This window comes from Ctenocephalides felis, unplaced genomic scaffold (genome assembly GCF_003426905.1).
Source record: "Ctenocephalides felis isolate EL2017-DRISC unplaced genomic scaffold, ASM342690v1 CF-g0.4_SCAFFOLD_01886, whole genome shotgun sequence".
NCBI classification, from domain to species: Eukaryota; Metazoa; Arthropoda; class Insecta; order Siphonaptera; family Pulicidae; genus Ctenocephalides; species Ctenocephalides felis.
The window spans coordinates 66,898,377-66,912,491 of record NW_020538040.1 but is presented as its reverse complement, the minus strand read 5'-3'; the positions used below and the strand labels follow the sequence as shown (position 1 = coordinate 66,912,491).

The window sequence follows — 14,115 nt, the reverse complement described above, 5'->3', positions numbered from 1 at the left end:
CGATAATTTAAGAAACACTCTAAAAATATCAGTTTGTTCGGCCGTACAAACGTACTTTCTTCGTAATTAATTGTTGAAATTGTTTTTGGTGATTTTGAAGAAACTTTTTATGATGATGGCCTTGGTGAACATCCTAAAATATTGTAGGCCTAAGAAAAGTGGTTTAATTAAAATTCATTATAGTTTGGAAATATGAGCCGTCTCAATTCATCTTGATTATGTCGATTATTTACATACATCGAGAAGATTTTGCAACTCGCCTTAAGACGATATTCTACTTACTAAATAATTGACGTCTAAATCATCATCATGTTTGTCATCTTCAATCATACGCATTGAAACTACGATTGAAACAGAAAGATTGATCAATTTGTCCCAAAATAGTCATATGCATGTGCGCATTTGCGATATGTACTTAGGTAGTTTATGTTTTCGAGAGAAACTGAATTTCAATAGTTAAAAAACATTCGGAACCGCTGTTTTAAATTCAAAATTCCGCATTAAAAGTCAAATTGAAAACAGCAACAAACGATTTTAAATATTAATATTATATTTCTGTATTGTTTTCATTTATAATATTAAACTTGAATTTTGTTTCAGATATTGCTTTCATATTCAGCCTATGAAACTACAATTTAAATTTAACAGCAAAACGATTTTTCTTATTGCGATGATTATTAACTAACCTAAGGGAACAACGTAAGCATGTCCCATAGGCCTATCACTAGACGATATATTATTCATCTGCCTGTGCGATCGTCTGCCTCATCATAATGACTCAGTTTGCATTAAAACTGTTGAATAGAATAGATCAACTAGCTGTAAGTGGAATTCTGTCTTAAGGCAATTAGGGCATCGTGCTTACGGCAAATTGCTGGAACTTCCCGTACCAAAAATTATTTTTTAAAAACGATTAACGTTTTTGAAAAAATTTTACTTCAAAAAATTAGATTTTTGAGAAACTATAAATTTGACAAAAAATTACTTTTTTTGAAAAAAAAAATGTTTTCTTCATTTTGACATATTTTGAAAATTCTGAACTTTTTTTCAAAGAAATCGTACTGCTTGAACTGCATAGAGGCGAAATGTCAAAGCGCGTAAGTGCTGCGCCGCCGTCTAACGGATAAGCATTGGTACGGAACCCATATAAATGTAAAAAAAATGTATACTTATTGTTAAAATCTCTATAAAATATCTGATAATTTGACGTGCATATGTCTAATGATCATTTTTGATCGCCAAATGGCATTTTTTTTATTTTTCTCATTAGATCTCCGAAACCGCTAGATCTGCCTTCATGAAAATTTGATCAATTTTTCATCTTGTCAATACAAGTAAAATGTTTTTTGAATTATTAAAATCGGACGCTCCGTTCTCTTAAAAACTGATTTACCATTTTTGGCACTTTTTGCCCCGTATCTTCGGAACGGCTAGGCCTGCCTTCGCCAAAAACTAATCAGCACGTTTCCTTATCAATACGAATCAAATGTTTTTTGAATTATTCAAATCGATTGATCGGTGTTCCCGAAATCGTCGACGAAAATTTGTATCCGCACACACACACACACGCACACATACACACACACACACACACACATACATCCATTTTTTCTAAGGTATGCTAAAATATTCAGAAACCTTTGAAACGTAAAGATATATAAAAATTTTCATTTTCGATTTTTTTGCGATTACTATAACTTGCCCTACGGGAAGTTAATAATGAGGAAACCACGTCCCGTGGGCTTAATTTCTAAGGTAGAATATTATTTATAATGTAACCTTTTCTTGTTTCACTTTTTTTTTTATTTTGGTACTTTTATATTATAATGTTTTTTGTATATATCGAGTTTTTTAAATTAATTATAAGTGCGGCCCGCCATATTTTGATAAATGAATTCGGCCCGCGACTTGAAAAGGTTGCTTATTCTTAAGAATAAATCTATGCAGTGATAAAAGACAAGTGTTCTCTTTTCAAGATTTACTACTAGTTATTTTCAAAATATTTTTTAATCTTTTTTTTCTATTCGGAGCAATTTGTAAAGCAAAATTTTCATCAAAAATTCTTAAAAACTTGCTCACGTGATTAATGGATGTTTCCTAATATACATTTTCAATATTTTTTCAACAATTTTTAAACGATTTTCGATAATTTAACTCTAGAAATAAATAAGTAAAAATATACAATAGCTGAGATTTCTACCTTTGGATATTTGAATCTATTGATATAAAAGAAACTTACAACATTCTAAACATATTTCCTTTTTATTGAAAAATACATATACCACGCTCTCACATGCATATGTATATCTATCGCACTTTAATAAACAAATAATTTGTGAATAAACTATATAAAATGTTTATAATATTTTTATAAATATATATTCTTTCCAGAACGAAATAAATGCTGTTTATGTTATATTTTAAGAAAAAATATTGTTAAAATGCATATTTATTATTTATAATCAGTAATGATCTAGTTGTGTGTGGCAGCAGATTGCTTGAATCTTTCTTGGGCCTTTTTCCATTTAATGCGTTTCTTTTCAGTCCCAGAGTTGATTTCTAATAAGTCAGGAATATTCATGCCCAATCCTGAAGTGCCATTATTGCTGATTAATGGAATCTAAAATATTTTTTTATTAATTACAATAACAATTTAAGAAATGCTTTTCATCTTTGTGTATAGCCTATTTTACCGGCTCTATTAAGCCGCTGCTGTCTTTTCCTAAACCCTCTCCGCTGTTCCATCCCATTTTAGATAGCATTAGATATCCTTTATTCTTAGAACTAACGCTTCTGTAAGGAAAAACAATAATGTTTACTAATATACAATAAATCATGAAGATTACAATTATTTATGTGTATATTGCTCACACTCACTGTTCTACACTTGCAACTTCTTCTTTTCCATGAGGGTTATCCACTCCCACTACTTCTCTACGTGTTTGAGCTCTGTCATTGTATGTATTTGAACTCGAAACAGGAACTGAGTTGGATGCCAGAGCATAATGCTTTTTTAATCTTTGCAGTTCGCGTTTATGTTGAATTCTAATATCTTCTTTATTCATTTGATTATCTAAATAATAATACAATAGTATATGGAGATAACTACATGGTTAATTATATATCTTATACATATCCCCATAAATTCATACCAAATATAACAATTTTTAAAATTCGCGTATTGTTAAAAGTCGTGGCTTAAATAACGGACAAGCCGTGCCGGTGTAATTTTAGTATGTTTACCTTATTTCTTAAAATTTCTATCTATTATAATAATGATGTGTAACACAAGGGTGCTCAATGTCGATGTAGAGCAAGAAGTCAGGCAATAGCAGAGGAAAAAAGTAATAATAGTACATGTATATCATGATGCGAGAAAATATAGCCACCCATGCATGCGTACTTTATAGAAAAAAAAAAATTGATAGATACATGCAGTGATCTTTACAAATATCCTTGGACACACATAATAAAACTGTTGCTTCTTTGCACATTGGCCAAAAGTGTAAAAATCTAGAAGAATTTTAGACAACAAACCTAGTGATTAGAAGTAAATTGTGTTGCCCACCTTTAGTTAATGAATTAGGAGCTAGTTCTGCCTGAACTAATCCTGGTTCGCAAGAATCACAAGTAGCATCTCCAAAATGTATATGACAAAGCAAGTTGATGCCACCAATTTGAATCAAGCTGCCATGTATTACTTCCATTGGATCACTGCGTTTCTTAGATTCTGACAAGCGTTTACCATTTAAATATGAACCATTTCTAGATCCCATATCTATGACATAATATAGCTTTGAACACTCTGCATAAGTTAGCTGTAGATGGTTCTAAAAACACACAAAGATTATATATATATATATATATATATATGAGTAAGTTCTTCAAGGGCATACATCAAATAAAAGGCAAAGATTTAGAAGTTAATCTTTAATTTTTCCAAACGTTTCGACATAGTATTTTATGTCATCATCAGTGGATATAAATATGGTCTTACATCAGTAGCTAGCGCTAGGAACACAATTTTGCACTATCATATATACATTAACTTGTTTTTTTATATATTAATTTGTTGAACAGAGTATGGCAAAATATTTGTGAAATATATAATATATTTTGCACAGAGAACGTAGTTTATGTGACAGAGCCCGAGGCTGTAGTTGACTACAGCCTCGGGCTCTGTCACATAAACTACGTTCTCTGTGCAAAATATATTATATATTTCACAAATATTTTGCCATACTCTGTTCAACAAATTAATATATAAAAAAACAAGTTAATGTATATATGATAGTGCAAAATTGTGTTCCTAGCGCTAGCTACTGATGTAAGACCATATTTATATCCACTGATGATGACATAAAATACTATGTCGAAACGTTTGGAAAAATTAAAGATTAACTTCTAAATCTTTGCCTTTTATTTGATGTATGCCCTTGAAGAACTTACTCATATTTCTCAACATCAAAATTAACTACTTTAACATATATATATATATATATATATATATATATATAGTTCTAAATTGATAAAAAAAATTCTGAAAGTTTAGCTCTTAATATTAACTTTTAGATAGAGCGCAATTCAATCAAACTTTGTATGGAAATAGCATGGCAAAAAATTTTGAAAATTAAAAAAAAAATTTTTAGGTATAACTTAGCGATGAATTAAAAGTAAAAATTTGTGTCATTTTTTATTGAAAATTCCATGCTCTGCAAAATTTTTGAAATTTTTTTCATGCTATTTCCATATAAAACTTTGATCAATTTTTAACCATTTGAGCCCTTGGGAGCAAGGAAATTCAAAAATATCCATATTAAGGACCACCCTCATATATATGTATATATATATTACAATTTAAAATATCTTTTTAAATATTCACAATAGTTCTCCTAAAGCAAAAAAGTATGTATGGCACAAAAACAACAAAAGAATGATAGTTGTACCATGATAATTGTGGTCAGATGATAAGAAGGTGCAAAGTTATCATCATTCTTAAATCAATTTCATACTAAAGACTTAATTTTGTGATTAAACAAAATTTTGGAGATCAATTGAGAACAGTATCAAAATGATACCTAAAAGTGATAACAAAAATGAAAATGCGTATGATAATATTAAAATTACCTTGCTGATATTAATGTCTGGAAGAACTATAGCATGATTTCCTTCTCTACCAATTGTTCCGCCACTGCAAGTTATAAGAAATAATGTACCTACTTTAATTTTAGAATTATTACTTTCAGCAACTATAATTCTCATAGCAGGATGGCCCATTCGAGTTGTTTCTGAAAGCAATTTAAGGAATAACAACCGATTCAACATCAATTATTTAGTCTTTTACTTATTTATAAAAGAAGTTTTTCCAAACAAATGATAGTTCTTTTTTTTGCAGTAAATAAATGTCACCTGTATGAGCCTCTAAGTCTAGTTGATTATTATGGTCAATAAGTTTGTTTGGTTAAAATTTTAAAATTGAATTAATATTATTAAGATATTATTTCTAAAACTTTCTAAAAATTATTTCTAAAACATAATTGTTGCGACTTTAGTCTGCTTCTGAGTCCATCATTCTAAAAAATTAATTTTTTATCTTTAAAACTATCACTTTTTTCAATTAAAATTTCAAATGAGGTTGTAAATTTGCTAAAAATTCAAATTGAAAGTAAGACAATAAATTGTGCCTGCTTAACATGGGAGGTTGAATCTTATTGGCAATGCGTCTATAACTATTCACCATGAAAGTTCATTATAATGTATTTATGTTACATTAGGTTATTAAGGGTGTTAATAACAGTTGTTTATTATTAAATATGTTTGATTGTTTCATTTACCCATAATTGCATCAGCAGAACACTCTGATGGCACATCTGAATCATCAGAGCATTCTCCTTCTTCACGCTCAACTTCAGATGTTTTGGATCTATTTTTTTTAATTCTTTTATTTCGGTGAGATAACTCTAGGTCTATATGCTGACTAGATAGCTGTGAATGCTTTTCAGTTGTCTGATACCTCTTCCCATTGTAAGATACTGGTGAGCCAATTACACATTTACCAGATGTTAATTCTGATGTTATATTTCCCTACAAATTAGGGATCTTGTATTAGTTTATTAACATTTAAACTACTTTATAAAACATGCATATAAATGTTCAACAATTTTAATGTACTTTAAGTTGTAAAATATAAGTTTGAAATAGACAATTATAAGTAATGAACTTATCTTTCAATTTGGATTAACAATTAAACATAAATTATTTATGGCTACCATAGTTATGTGTGGTCATTCAACAAAATCAACAAAAATGTTTCATTTATAGTTTTATGTTTATAGGTATTTATTAGTTTATAGTTGAGCACAATTTAGTTAAAAATTCAAACAACTTCAATAAACTCAGTTAGATAAAGAAGTTAAGAGTTAATATCAACAATAGCAAGATTTTACCAATGTACATACTGATAATTCATTAGAGCCTTTGGAAACATCACTGCATGAATGTAGCTTATATTTCTTTTCTGTCTCATCGTATTGATAATAGCAGCCGGCGTTCCCATCATAATACAAACATAGGTCCTAAAATGTGTATGTTGTAATGTACTAGAAAAAAAAATGCTCGTTCTACACTTAGTTTTTGTTTGAAACTTTACCGCATCATAGTAATAGCCTGTCGAATAATCATAATACATTCCAGAAACAGGCTCATAAACAAAATTAGATTGTATGTTTTCAGAAACTTCTTTAGATTGACTAAGCTCAATTTTTGCTACCGCATCAACGGTAGTTGACTCATGTTTGTTGTTGATAGATTTAAAACAAATTTTTGGCGGCTGCAATATATGCAAAAAGTTATATATGTTTTATAAATTAATAAGAGTTGAATAAATAATAAATTAATATTACATCGGCTAAAGCATTTCGAACATTTGTTAGCACTTGAGCTTGAATGTCAATTACATCATGAAGTGTATTTATGTACTCAACAATTTCTGGAAAATCTTTTAGTTTTTCTTCATATTGTACATCAGGAAGCTCCACATTGGGCATCTGACAGGCATCATCTCCGTATGTTGATCCAGGATTATTGGACATTTTTGTTAAATTATATATTGTTTTCACTATGACGATGATAAATGGTAACACAATAAAAACGAGCAACGCGATTATAATGTCTATATAAGCGATAAAATAAATAAAAATATTTATCTAAATTTTATAGACATCGTTTTTAGCTCATGATTAAAATACTATAATATATCCATTTAAATTTCATTTGTTTTGCTGTTCATTTATACCATTTGTTTCATTTTCAATATTTTTGACATAAACGTCCATAACCTTTATTAACGTATTTATACAGAGAATCATCATACAGCAATACCAACATATAAGTTTTATGTGTGCAATTTTATGCTTATTTATCATAGACCTTATTGGCTATGTGCGAAGGCATGGAAGGGGAAGTCAAATCGACCGAAGCGTTCGTTGTGGCTACTTTGAGAATTAAAGTAGGCTATTATGACAGAAATTTTAAGCAAAAACACATACAATATTTGTTTATTTCAAATTTAAATGAGATAATTAAAAATGAGCCACCAAAGCTGTTGTGTAGTGGGTTGTAGAAATAAGAGCAGAAAAGTGACTGCAAATTCTATACATTTCCTACAGCTAAGTGGAAAGAAAATCAACGGGAAAAGTGGATCGCGGTTAGAAGAATAAAGTATCATAACCTTATTGTTATAAAAATTAAATTCGGAGTACTATGAATATTTGTAAAATTGTTATGTTTAGCAAAAAGAAAAATTATAAGTCAATAAATTGTTATTTTATCAAAATTTAATGCTTACTAGAAAAATTGTTTTGCAAACAATGTAATTAATACAAGGCTGAAATAATGATAAATATATATTTATATATTGTATATTGATTATGTATAACTATTATCTATCTATTAATTACATGTTATTGTATAATAAATGTAATTTTATGATTAAAAGAGAAATAAAAGTTATCACATAGCGTAAAATGTTTATTTTACCATCAGTTTAATTAATACAATGCTGAAATAATGCAAAATATGTATTTGTAGTGTTGATGGATCACCGTGGGTTCCCAAGCCCTATGATCGCATTTGCAGTGAATCGGACGAGGTATTGAATCCAACCTACTTGTCAACAATATTTCCTTCAATTTACAAGACTCGAAAAGTTAAAGTCGTTTTTTTTCCTGCAATTTTATTTGATGGGTCTTGTCTTTATAATAATGCCTAAATCATGTCTTTATAATAATGTCTAAGGGTTTAGTTTGACCAAAAATAATGAAAAAATGAGTAAATTAATTTATTATTTACTTATTCTATTGATAAAATATTTTTATCATTATTATATTGTTTTTATCAAGAACTATTCCGAGCTCATGACATAAGCTTTAAGGCACTTAACCTTAAAAATGTTTACTGCATTTCTTTATTAAATTAATCATTACACTTAACTATGTTTTAAGTGCGTTGAAGTAAATTTAATAATTTCAATAAACATTGAGCGTTCACATTATTATTGTATAATGTTTATTATTATTTATAACAATTATTTAATATCTTTTTTCTTTAACAAACATATAAAACCCATAAAAACCACACACTGATAGCCTTAATTAGTTCATATTTATTCCGGCGCTGCATGAGCGCTGCAGTCACGCTCTGAGCGAATACAATACCAATGAAATTGTATAAGGTCTATGTTATTTATTTAAGTTTTATATGTGCAATGAAAAATGGCATCGAAACTTACTTATCTATGTTCGAAACCATCTCGAAACATAAATAAATACCACTCTTCTTTTATCTATGATAAATACATACTTATTTATCTAGGAATACATGCTTATTTATCTATGAATACATGGCCCATGGCCGAACATCTCCGAACAAATGTAGATTATCGTCGTAGATTATCGTAGATTATCGAAATAAATTAGTATTCAAATTGATCGAAGGATGGCGCTACGATTCACATTTTTTTTGATCTAGTTTGATCTACATTGATTCGAACGACATTTTCTATAAATTGTCATCGCGTGTTGTAGTTGAGTTGTGTTATACTTGCTTATCTGTTATTGTTTATATATATAATTATGTTTTGGTGATTACTTTTTTTTATTTATTATTAAGTTAAAATGGTAAAAGGTAATGTGCCAAATTGTGATAACTCCACAAATAATAAAAAAATGCATGTCTTTCCGGCATTTAATTATCAGGTATGTATATAATGATGTATTATGCGTATAATGGAACGGATTAACAAACAATGCAATAATTTAAAAGATAAATTGCAACAGTGTATACAATGATCTGAAAAGTTTTCAAATATTGCAGAAACGTTAAATGTAATTCAAGAATTTTGATATTGTCTCAATTAAAAGAGCATACTAAAAGACCAGGCAGTTTATAAAAATCAAGATAAGTAAACGGTATTACGTTCGTATGGTATACGAACCATATCTAGAAAAAATACCAGCTGTTAATTTACATACTGTACACGTGCTACCGTGTTTTGATGAATTCTTAAATTAAAATGGGTGTAACGCAAATCGCCCGAGATATCGATCTATTTATGCTTATTTATCTATGGTCAATCCCGTCAATGCTCATTTTACTCTTTTATCTATGGCCGTCATCACGAAACCATAGCACTGTTATTGAGCACCCAGTCAACATTCGTTCCATTAACTCGTGTGAATTTATCTATGGGAGCGATTTTAATACTTGACCTGTATGAATTAATGACATTTCGTATTGTATTAATTATTAATAAGTAGTTTTTTCATGTACTGTAAATGATTAGTCATTATGATATATTAAATAATTTATTTGAACACATTAAGTAATTGAAAGGTATGTTTTTGACACGTTGATAAGATATATCTTTTCTATACAACATAGAAGTATTTAATTAAATAGTTTATGCAAATTGTGCGAGTTTAGAAATTATATAGGTTGCACTATGGCGGAAAATCAAGAAAGAGATTCGAGGGAACAGCCTAGAGGTGCTGATGCATTAATGCAACATGTCGCCGCACACAAAGTAGATGTAGGGTTATGGACTATTCGTTTACTAACGATTATTTTCACGATTGGATATATAATACCCATTTTCAGGTTTGTTTTTATTGAAGTAATATTTTGTACAACACTCTTTAAATATTTATTTTATAGTTCAGCTGAAAGTTCGTACTATAAAGCAATATTAGCTAATGCTGCCACAAGTGCATTAAGGTTACATCAGCGATTGCCAAGAGTTTCAATCAGCAGACAGTTTTTAGCTCAATTATTTTTGGAGGATTCCTGCCATTATCTTTTATTCTCTCTAATATTTTTATATGTAAGTCCGGTGCTACGTATCCTTTTATAAATGACATTTAAAATTGGTTACATGCATAAAAGTTTTTTGTTTGCATATGCATTAAATACATAGTAAACCAAACTGTTAAATGGTTTAAATTCTCATGTATTAACAGAATTATCAGATATTACAATATACAGTAATGTCCCGCTTAATGCGAAGGATACGTTCCATCAAAGTAGAGCGTAATGAGAAACAGTGCTAAATGAGGCTATCTTTACATGGGAATATTGGGGTTAGGAGAATATTGGCATAATGGCATATTGGGGTCAATTTCATCATTAATCCACATAGGCAGTCGTTTTTATAATTTTTCTATGATACCCTTTTAGAAATGGTAATTCCAGTTACAGAGCTCGAGTATTTTTTCTTTAGTCTTCATGATGGTCCTTATTTTTGAAGTTGCCAAAATCAATGAAGCATTAATTAGAGTTTGATGTTCACCAGAATCTAATCTTATAATCATTTCCTTTCTGGTTTAGAGTTAAATCAAAATATTTGATGTAATTTTGTATTAAATATGTAAATTAATACCTATTTACAATAATGTCAACAAATGGGGGAAGCCTTGAGTTGAAAAAAAGCGTTAAGGGGGAGTCTGCTTTAGAAAAAATCAAAACAAATACAGTCAACCCTCGGTTAACATGGCACTCTGGGTGCACGGTTCCCCCTATTACGCGGAGCTAAAAGTCAGACATTCCTCCGACTACACGGACTTCCCATTACAGTTTTTGTTCAATAGCCCATAAGTTCCTTGCGCAACCTATGAGTGATTATAGGAACTTGATATCAAAATGGTATTAATGTAAGTTTTGTTATCGACTTTTATCTTTTAGACATGCCTGATTATATAATAGCTGTCTAAGAACACGTTTGAACTGACTACTGCGTCGCGCCAATTTTTCAATATTGTGTCTGTCATACATGTCATTTCGTCCGTATTACTCCTACTTCAAGTTGTATTCCATGGTCTCCATACAGAACGATAAAAATTGTGCGATTTGTACTAACTCTGAGTCTCCCATAGCGCAGTTCCCATACTGCGTTAAATAACTTTTCATAGAACGCACTACGAATTAGCCTGGATTGTATGTTATGGCTCGCTCCATTGCACGAACGCGCACGCAGTATACTGTTTGCTATATGCGCGTAGTTTGCTCTGCTTGCAATAATTTAGTCTGCGCACATTGCAAACAGATTCGCCGTACGGATTCGTGCAACGGAAACGAGTCATTAAATACAAGTTTTTTATAGCACGGTCCCCATACTACACGGTACGGACTTGCCGCGTTAATCGAGGGTTGACTGTATATATTTTTAATAGTATAGATTCTAGTTGAACCTAAAAAATCCAGATAAAAATTAGAAATTCACCAATTTTTTGCAACTTGAAAAAAAAATCATGTTTTTTGATACAAAATTTTACTTTAGATTGTTTAAAAAGTGGGTTAATTACAACTTTTTTCAAGTGTTTTTTAGGTTCAACTGGAATAGAATTTAATCCTGAATACAATGAATATTGTCTTGTTTCGATAGAACGCTTAGTTTTTTCTCCATCTTTCCAGCCAATTAGGAAGAATCGTAAAAATGAAAAAGCGAGAAATCGCGCGTCGAAGTTTTCGTTCCGTTTGTATATATGCTTGACGTTTGCTCACTATTTCTTTTGTAATTCCGAAAATAATTCGAATTCTAGGGATTTACGGAGATGAAGAGCAAAGAGCACAGAGAATAGAAATCGAGTTTTACAAAAAAAAAAAAAAAGATTCGTGAGACAATCGGCTGAGCCATTTTCTTAGAATTAGAAGAAAAGAGCAAAAGTTTTTGTCTATGTTTTGAAAAATATTCTGAGCCAATTCTGAAAATGTATAAATGCATTCGAAAGATCTCAGTCGAGTATTGTGCATAATAGTACTTGGTGGAGAAGGGCTGGTCAGCTTTTTTATAATTAATTATTAACAAGTATTTCTAGTGCTGATGGAGGTCACGGTTTGTCATAGAATATTTTATTTATGCAATAAATTTATTAAAAAAACTTTTTGTATATCACTCCTTTATTAAATTCTATAGTTGTGTTATTACCAATTGTATTGTTTGCTGCGCTGCATTCGGCTAGCTACTCATTAACTCTTCTTGATGTAAGTATTTGTTATTTATTAAAATGCTTAAAGCTTACTTTTTTTAAAATATCTACATAAATAATTTTATTAATTATATATACTGCTCATTATATTTGTTATACACATTTTATCTAATCTCAAAAAAAAGTTTGAATGTTCTTATTTTTTCAAAAAAGTCATTTATTATTTTACTTACTTTGTTTCAGACTTTAGGCCAAAATTCATGGTGGGGAGCACGTTTAATGATATCTCTTATTGAGTTTCAATCAAGGAATATTTTGAGACTCGCAAGTTTTTCAGAAATTATGATTATGCCCTTGACTGTTATTCTTATATTTTTGTGAGTAGCAAAACAAAACATATTTGATTCAACGTGTTATTGTTTGTTTTAATTATATGTAACTTGTATCTCACTATCGTTTGTTGATTGTACATGAATGTTGTTTTTTTTCTGCAGTGGAAGAGCTAGTCTTTTTACGCCGTTGATGTATTACCATTTCTTAACGCTGCGATATGCTTCAAGGCGTAATCCTTACACACGTAATATGTTTTACGAATTGAGATTGTCTGTGGAGTCAATAGCTGCCAAACCAACAGTTCCTGATTTTGTTCGAAATGCTATTTACACCGGAGTTACAATGGTTTCGCGATTAGCTCCAGTTGAACAACCTGTGCAGTGAACGCTAATAATGTTCTAACATATTTTTTTGAGCAACTAATTATTCACATTTAAGGATTTTACTTCAATAAAATTGTTGACTGCTTGGTAGCAAATTATTGATGATGCCGGGTAATAGCTGTATTAATTAATTATAATAATGTCATTGTATAGGTATAATTTTGGGTAATATATAAATTATGCACATTTATATATTTTTTTTGTTTTTTTTTGTACTTTCCTTATTTATTGAAAATAAACAAAATGTTCAGTGTTATAAATAAATTTGTATATCATTGATTAATCATGTTTCGGATTATGGCTTTCAGTGTTATTAACTTCCCGTAGGGTAGTTACAGTAATGGGCCCCGAAATTCGAAAATGAATTTGTTTTGCTTTTTTTCACGTTTTGATGGTTCTGAACATTTTGGCATACCTCATTATCAGAAAAAATGGATGTGTGTGTTTTGTGTGCCCGCATTTTTTCGTTCACGATTTTGGGCGCACGGATCAACCGATTTGAATGGTTTTAAAAAAAATCGATTCCTATTGATAGAAAGATGTGCTGATTAGTTTTTGGCAAAGGCAGGTCCAGCCGTTACGGAGATAAAGAGCAAAGAGCGCAGAAAATAGAAATCGAGTTTTTGAGAGAACGGGGCATACGATTTGAATGATCTAAAAAACATTCAATTTGTAATGATTGAGAGCAGTGGTGATTAGTTTTTGGCAGAGGCGGGTCCAGCCATTTTGAAGATACCGAACTAAATGTACAAAAAATGGCAGTTTCTGAGAGACACAAGCATACGATTTGAATAATTCAAAAAACTCTGCTTTTGTTGACAAACCATTGCTTTTGGAAAAAAAAATTCATGTCAATTTTTTTTACAAAAAATATTTTTTGTATATCGAAAATGTTCGGATTTCAATTTTACTTCTGGTTA

The 14,115-nt window shown here is 30.1% G+C and overlaps 2 protein-coding genes across 6 annotated transcripts; one reads left to right on the top strand and one right to left on the bottom strand.

Annotated features, from left to right (window-relative positions):
• Positions 1 to 2,384: 2,384 nt before the first annotated feature.
• Positions 2,385 to 7,192, bottom strand: LOC113377835 (angiogenic factor with G patch and FHA domains 1-like). 2 transcript variants are annotated; one of them, XM_026618268.1, is made up of 9 exons: positions 6,903 to 7,192; positions 6,650 to 6,829; positions 6,447 to 6,575; positions 5,835 to 6,084; positions 5,128 to 5,288; positions 3,569 to 3,830; positions 2,878 to 3,073; positions 2,694 to 2,793; positions 2,385 to 2,620 (listed from the first exon to the last, which is right to left on the bottom strand). In XM_026618268.1, the coding sequence occupies exons 1-9, from the start codon at positions 7,089 to 7,091 to the stop codon at positions 2,474 to 2,476; spliced, it is 1,614 nt and encodes a 537-aa protein (XP_026474053.1). In that variant the 5' UTR covers positions 7,092 to 7,192; the 3' UTR covers positions 2,385 to 2,473. The 2 variants fall into 2 exon arrangements, with proteins under 2 accessions (XP_026474053.1, XP_026474055.1); XM_026618270.1 differs by having other exon boundaries at positions 6,459 to 6,575.
• Positions 7,193 to 9,671: 2,479 nt separating this feature from the next.
• On the top strand, positions 9,672 to 13,375 carry LOC113377489 (Krueppel homolog 2). 4 transcript variants are annotated; one of them, XM_026617832.1, is made up of 6 exons: positions 9,672 to 9,891; positions 9,982 to 10,155; positions 10,213 to 10,394; positions 12,467 to 12,534; positions 12,723 to 12,856; positions 12,974 to 13,375. In XM_026617832.1, exons 2-6 carry the CDS (start codon positions 10,001 to 10,003, stop codon positions 13,194 to 13,196), a joined length of 762 nt encoding a protein of 253 aa, XP_026473617.1. In that variant the 5' UTR covers positions 9,672 to 9,891; positions 9,982 to 10,000; the 3' UTR covers positions 13,197 to 13,375. The 4 variants fall into 4 exon arrangements, with proteins under 4 accessions (XP_026473617.1, XP_026473614.1, XP_026473613.1 ...); XM_026617829.1 differs by having other exon boundaries at positions 9,993 to 10,394; XM_026617828.1 differs by having other exon boundaries at positions 9,982 to 10,394.
• Positions 13,376 to 14,115: the final 740 nt, after the last annotated feature.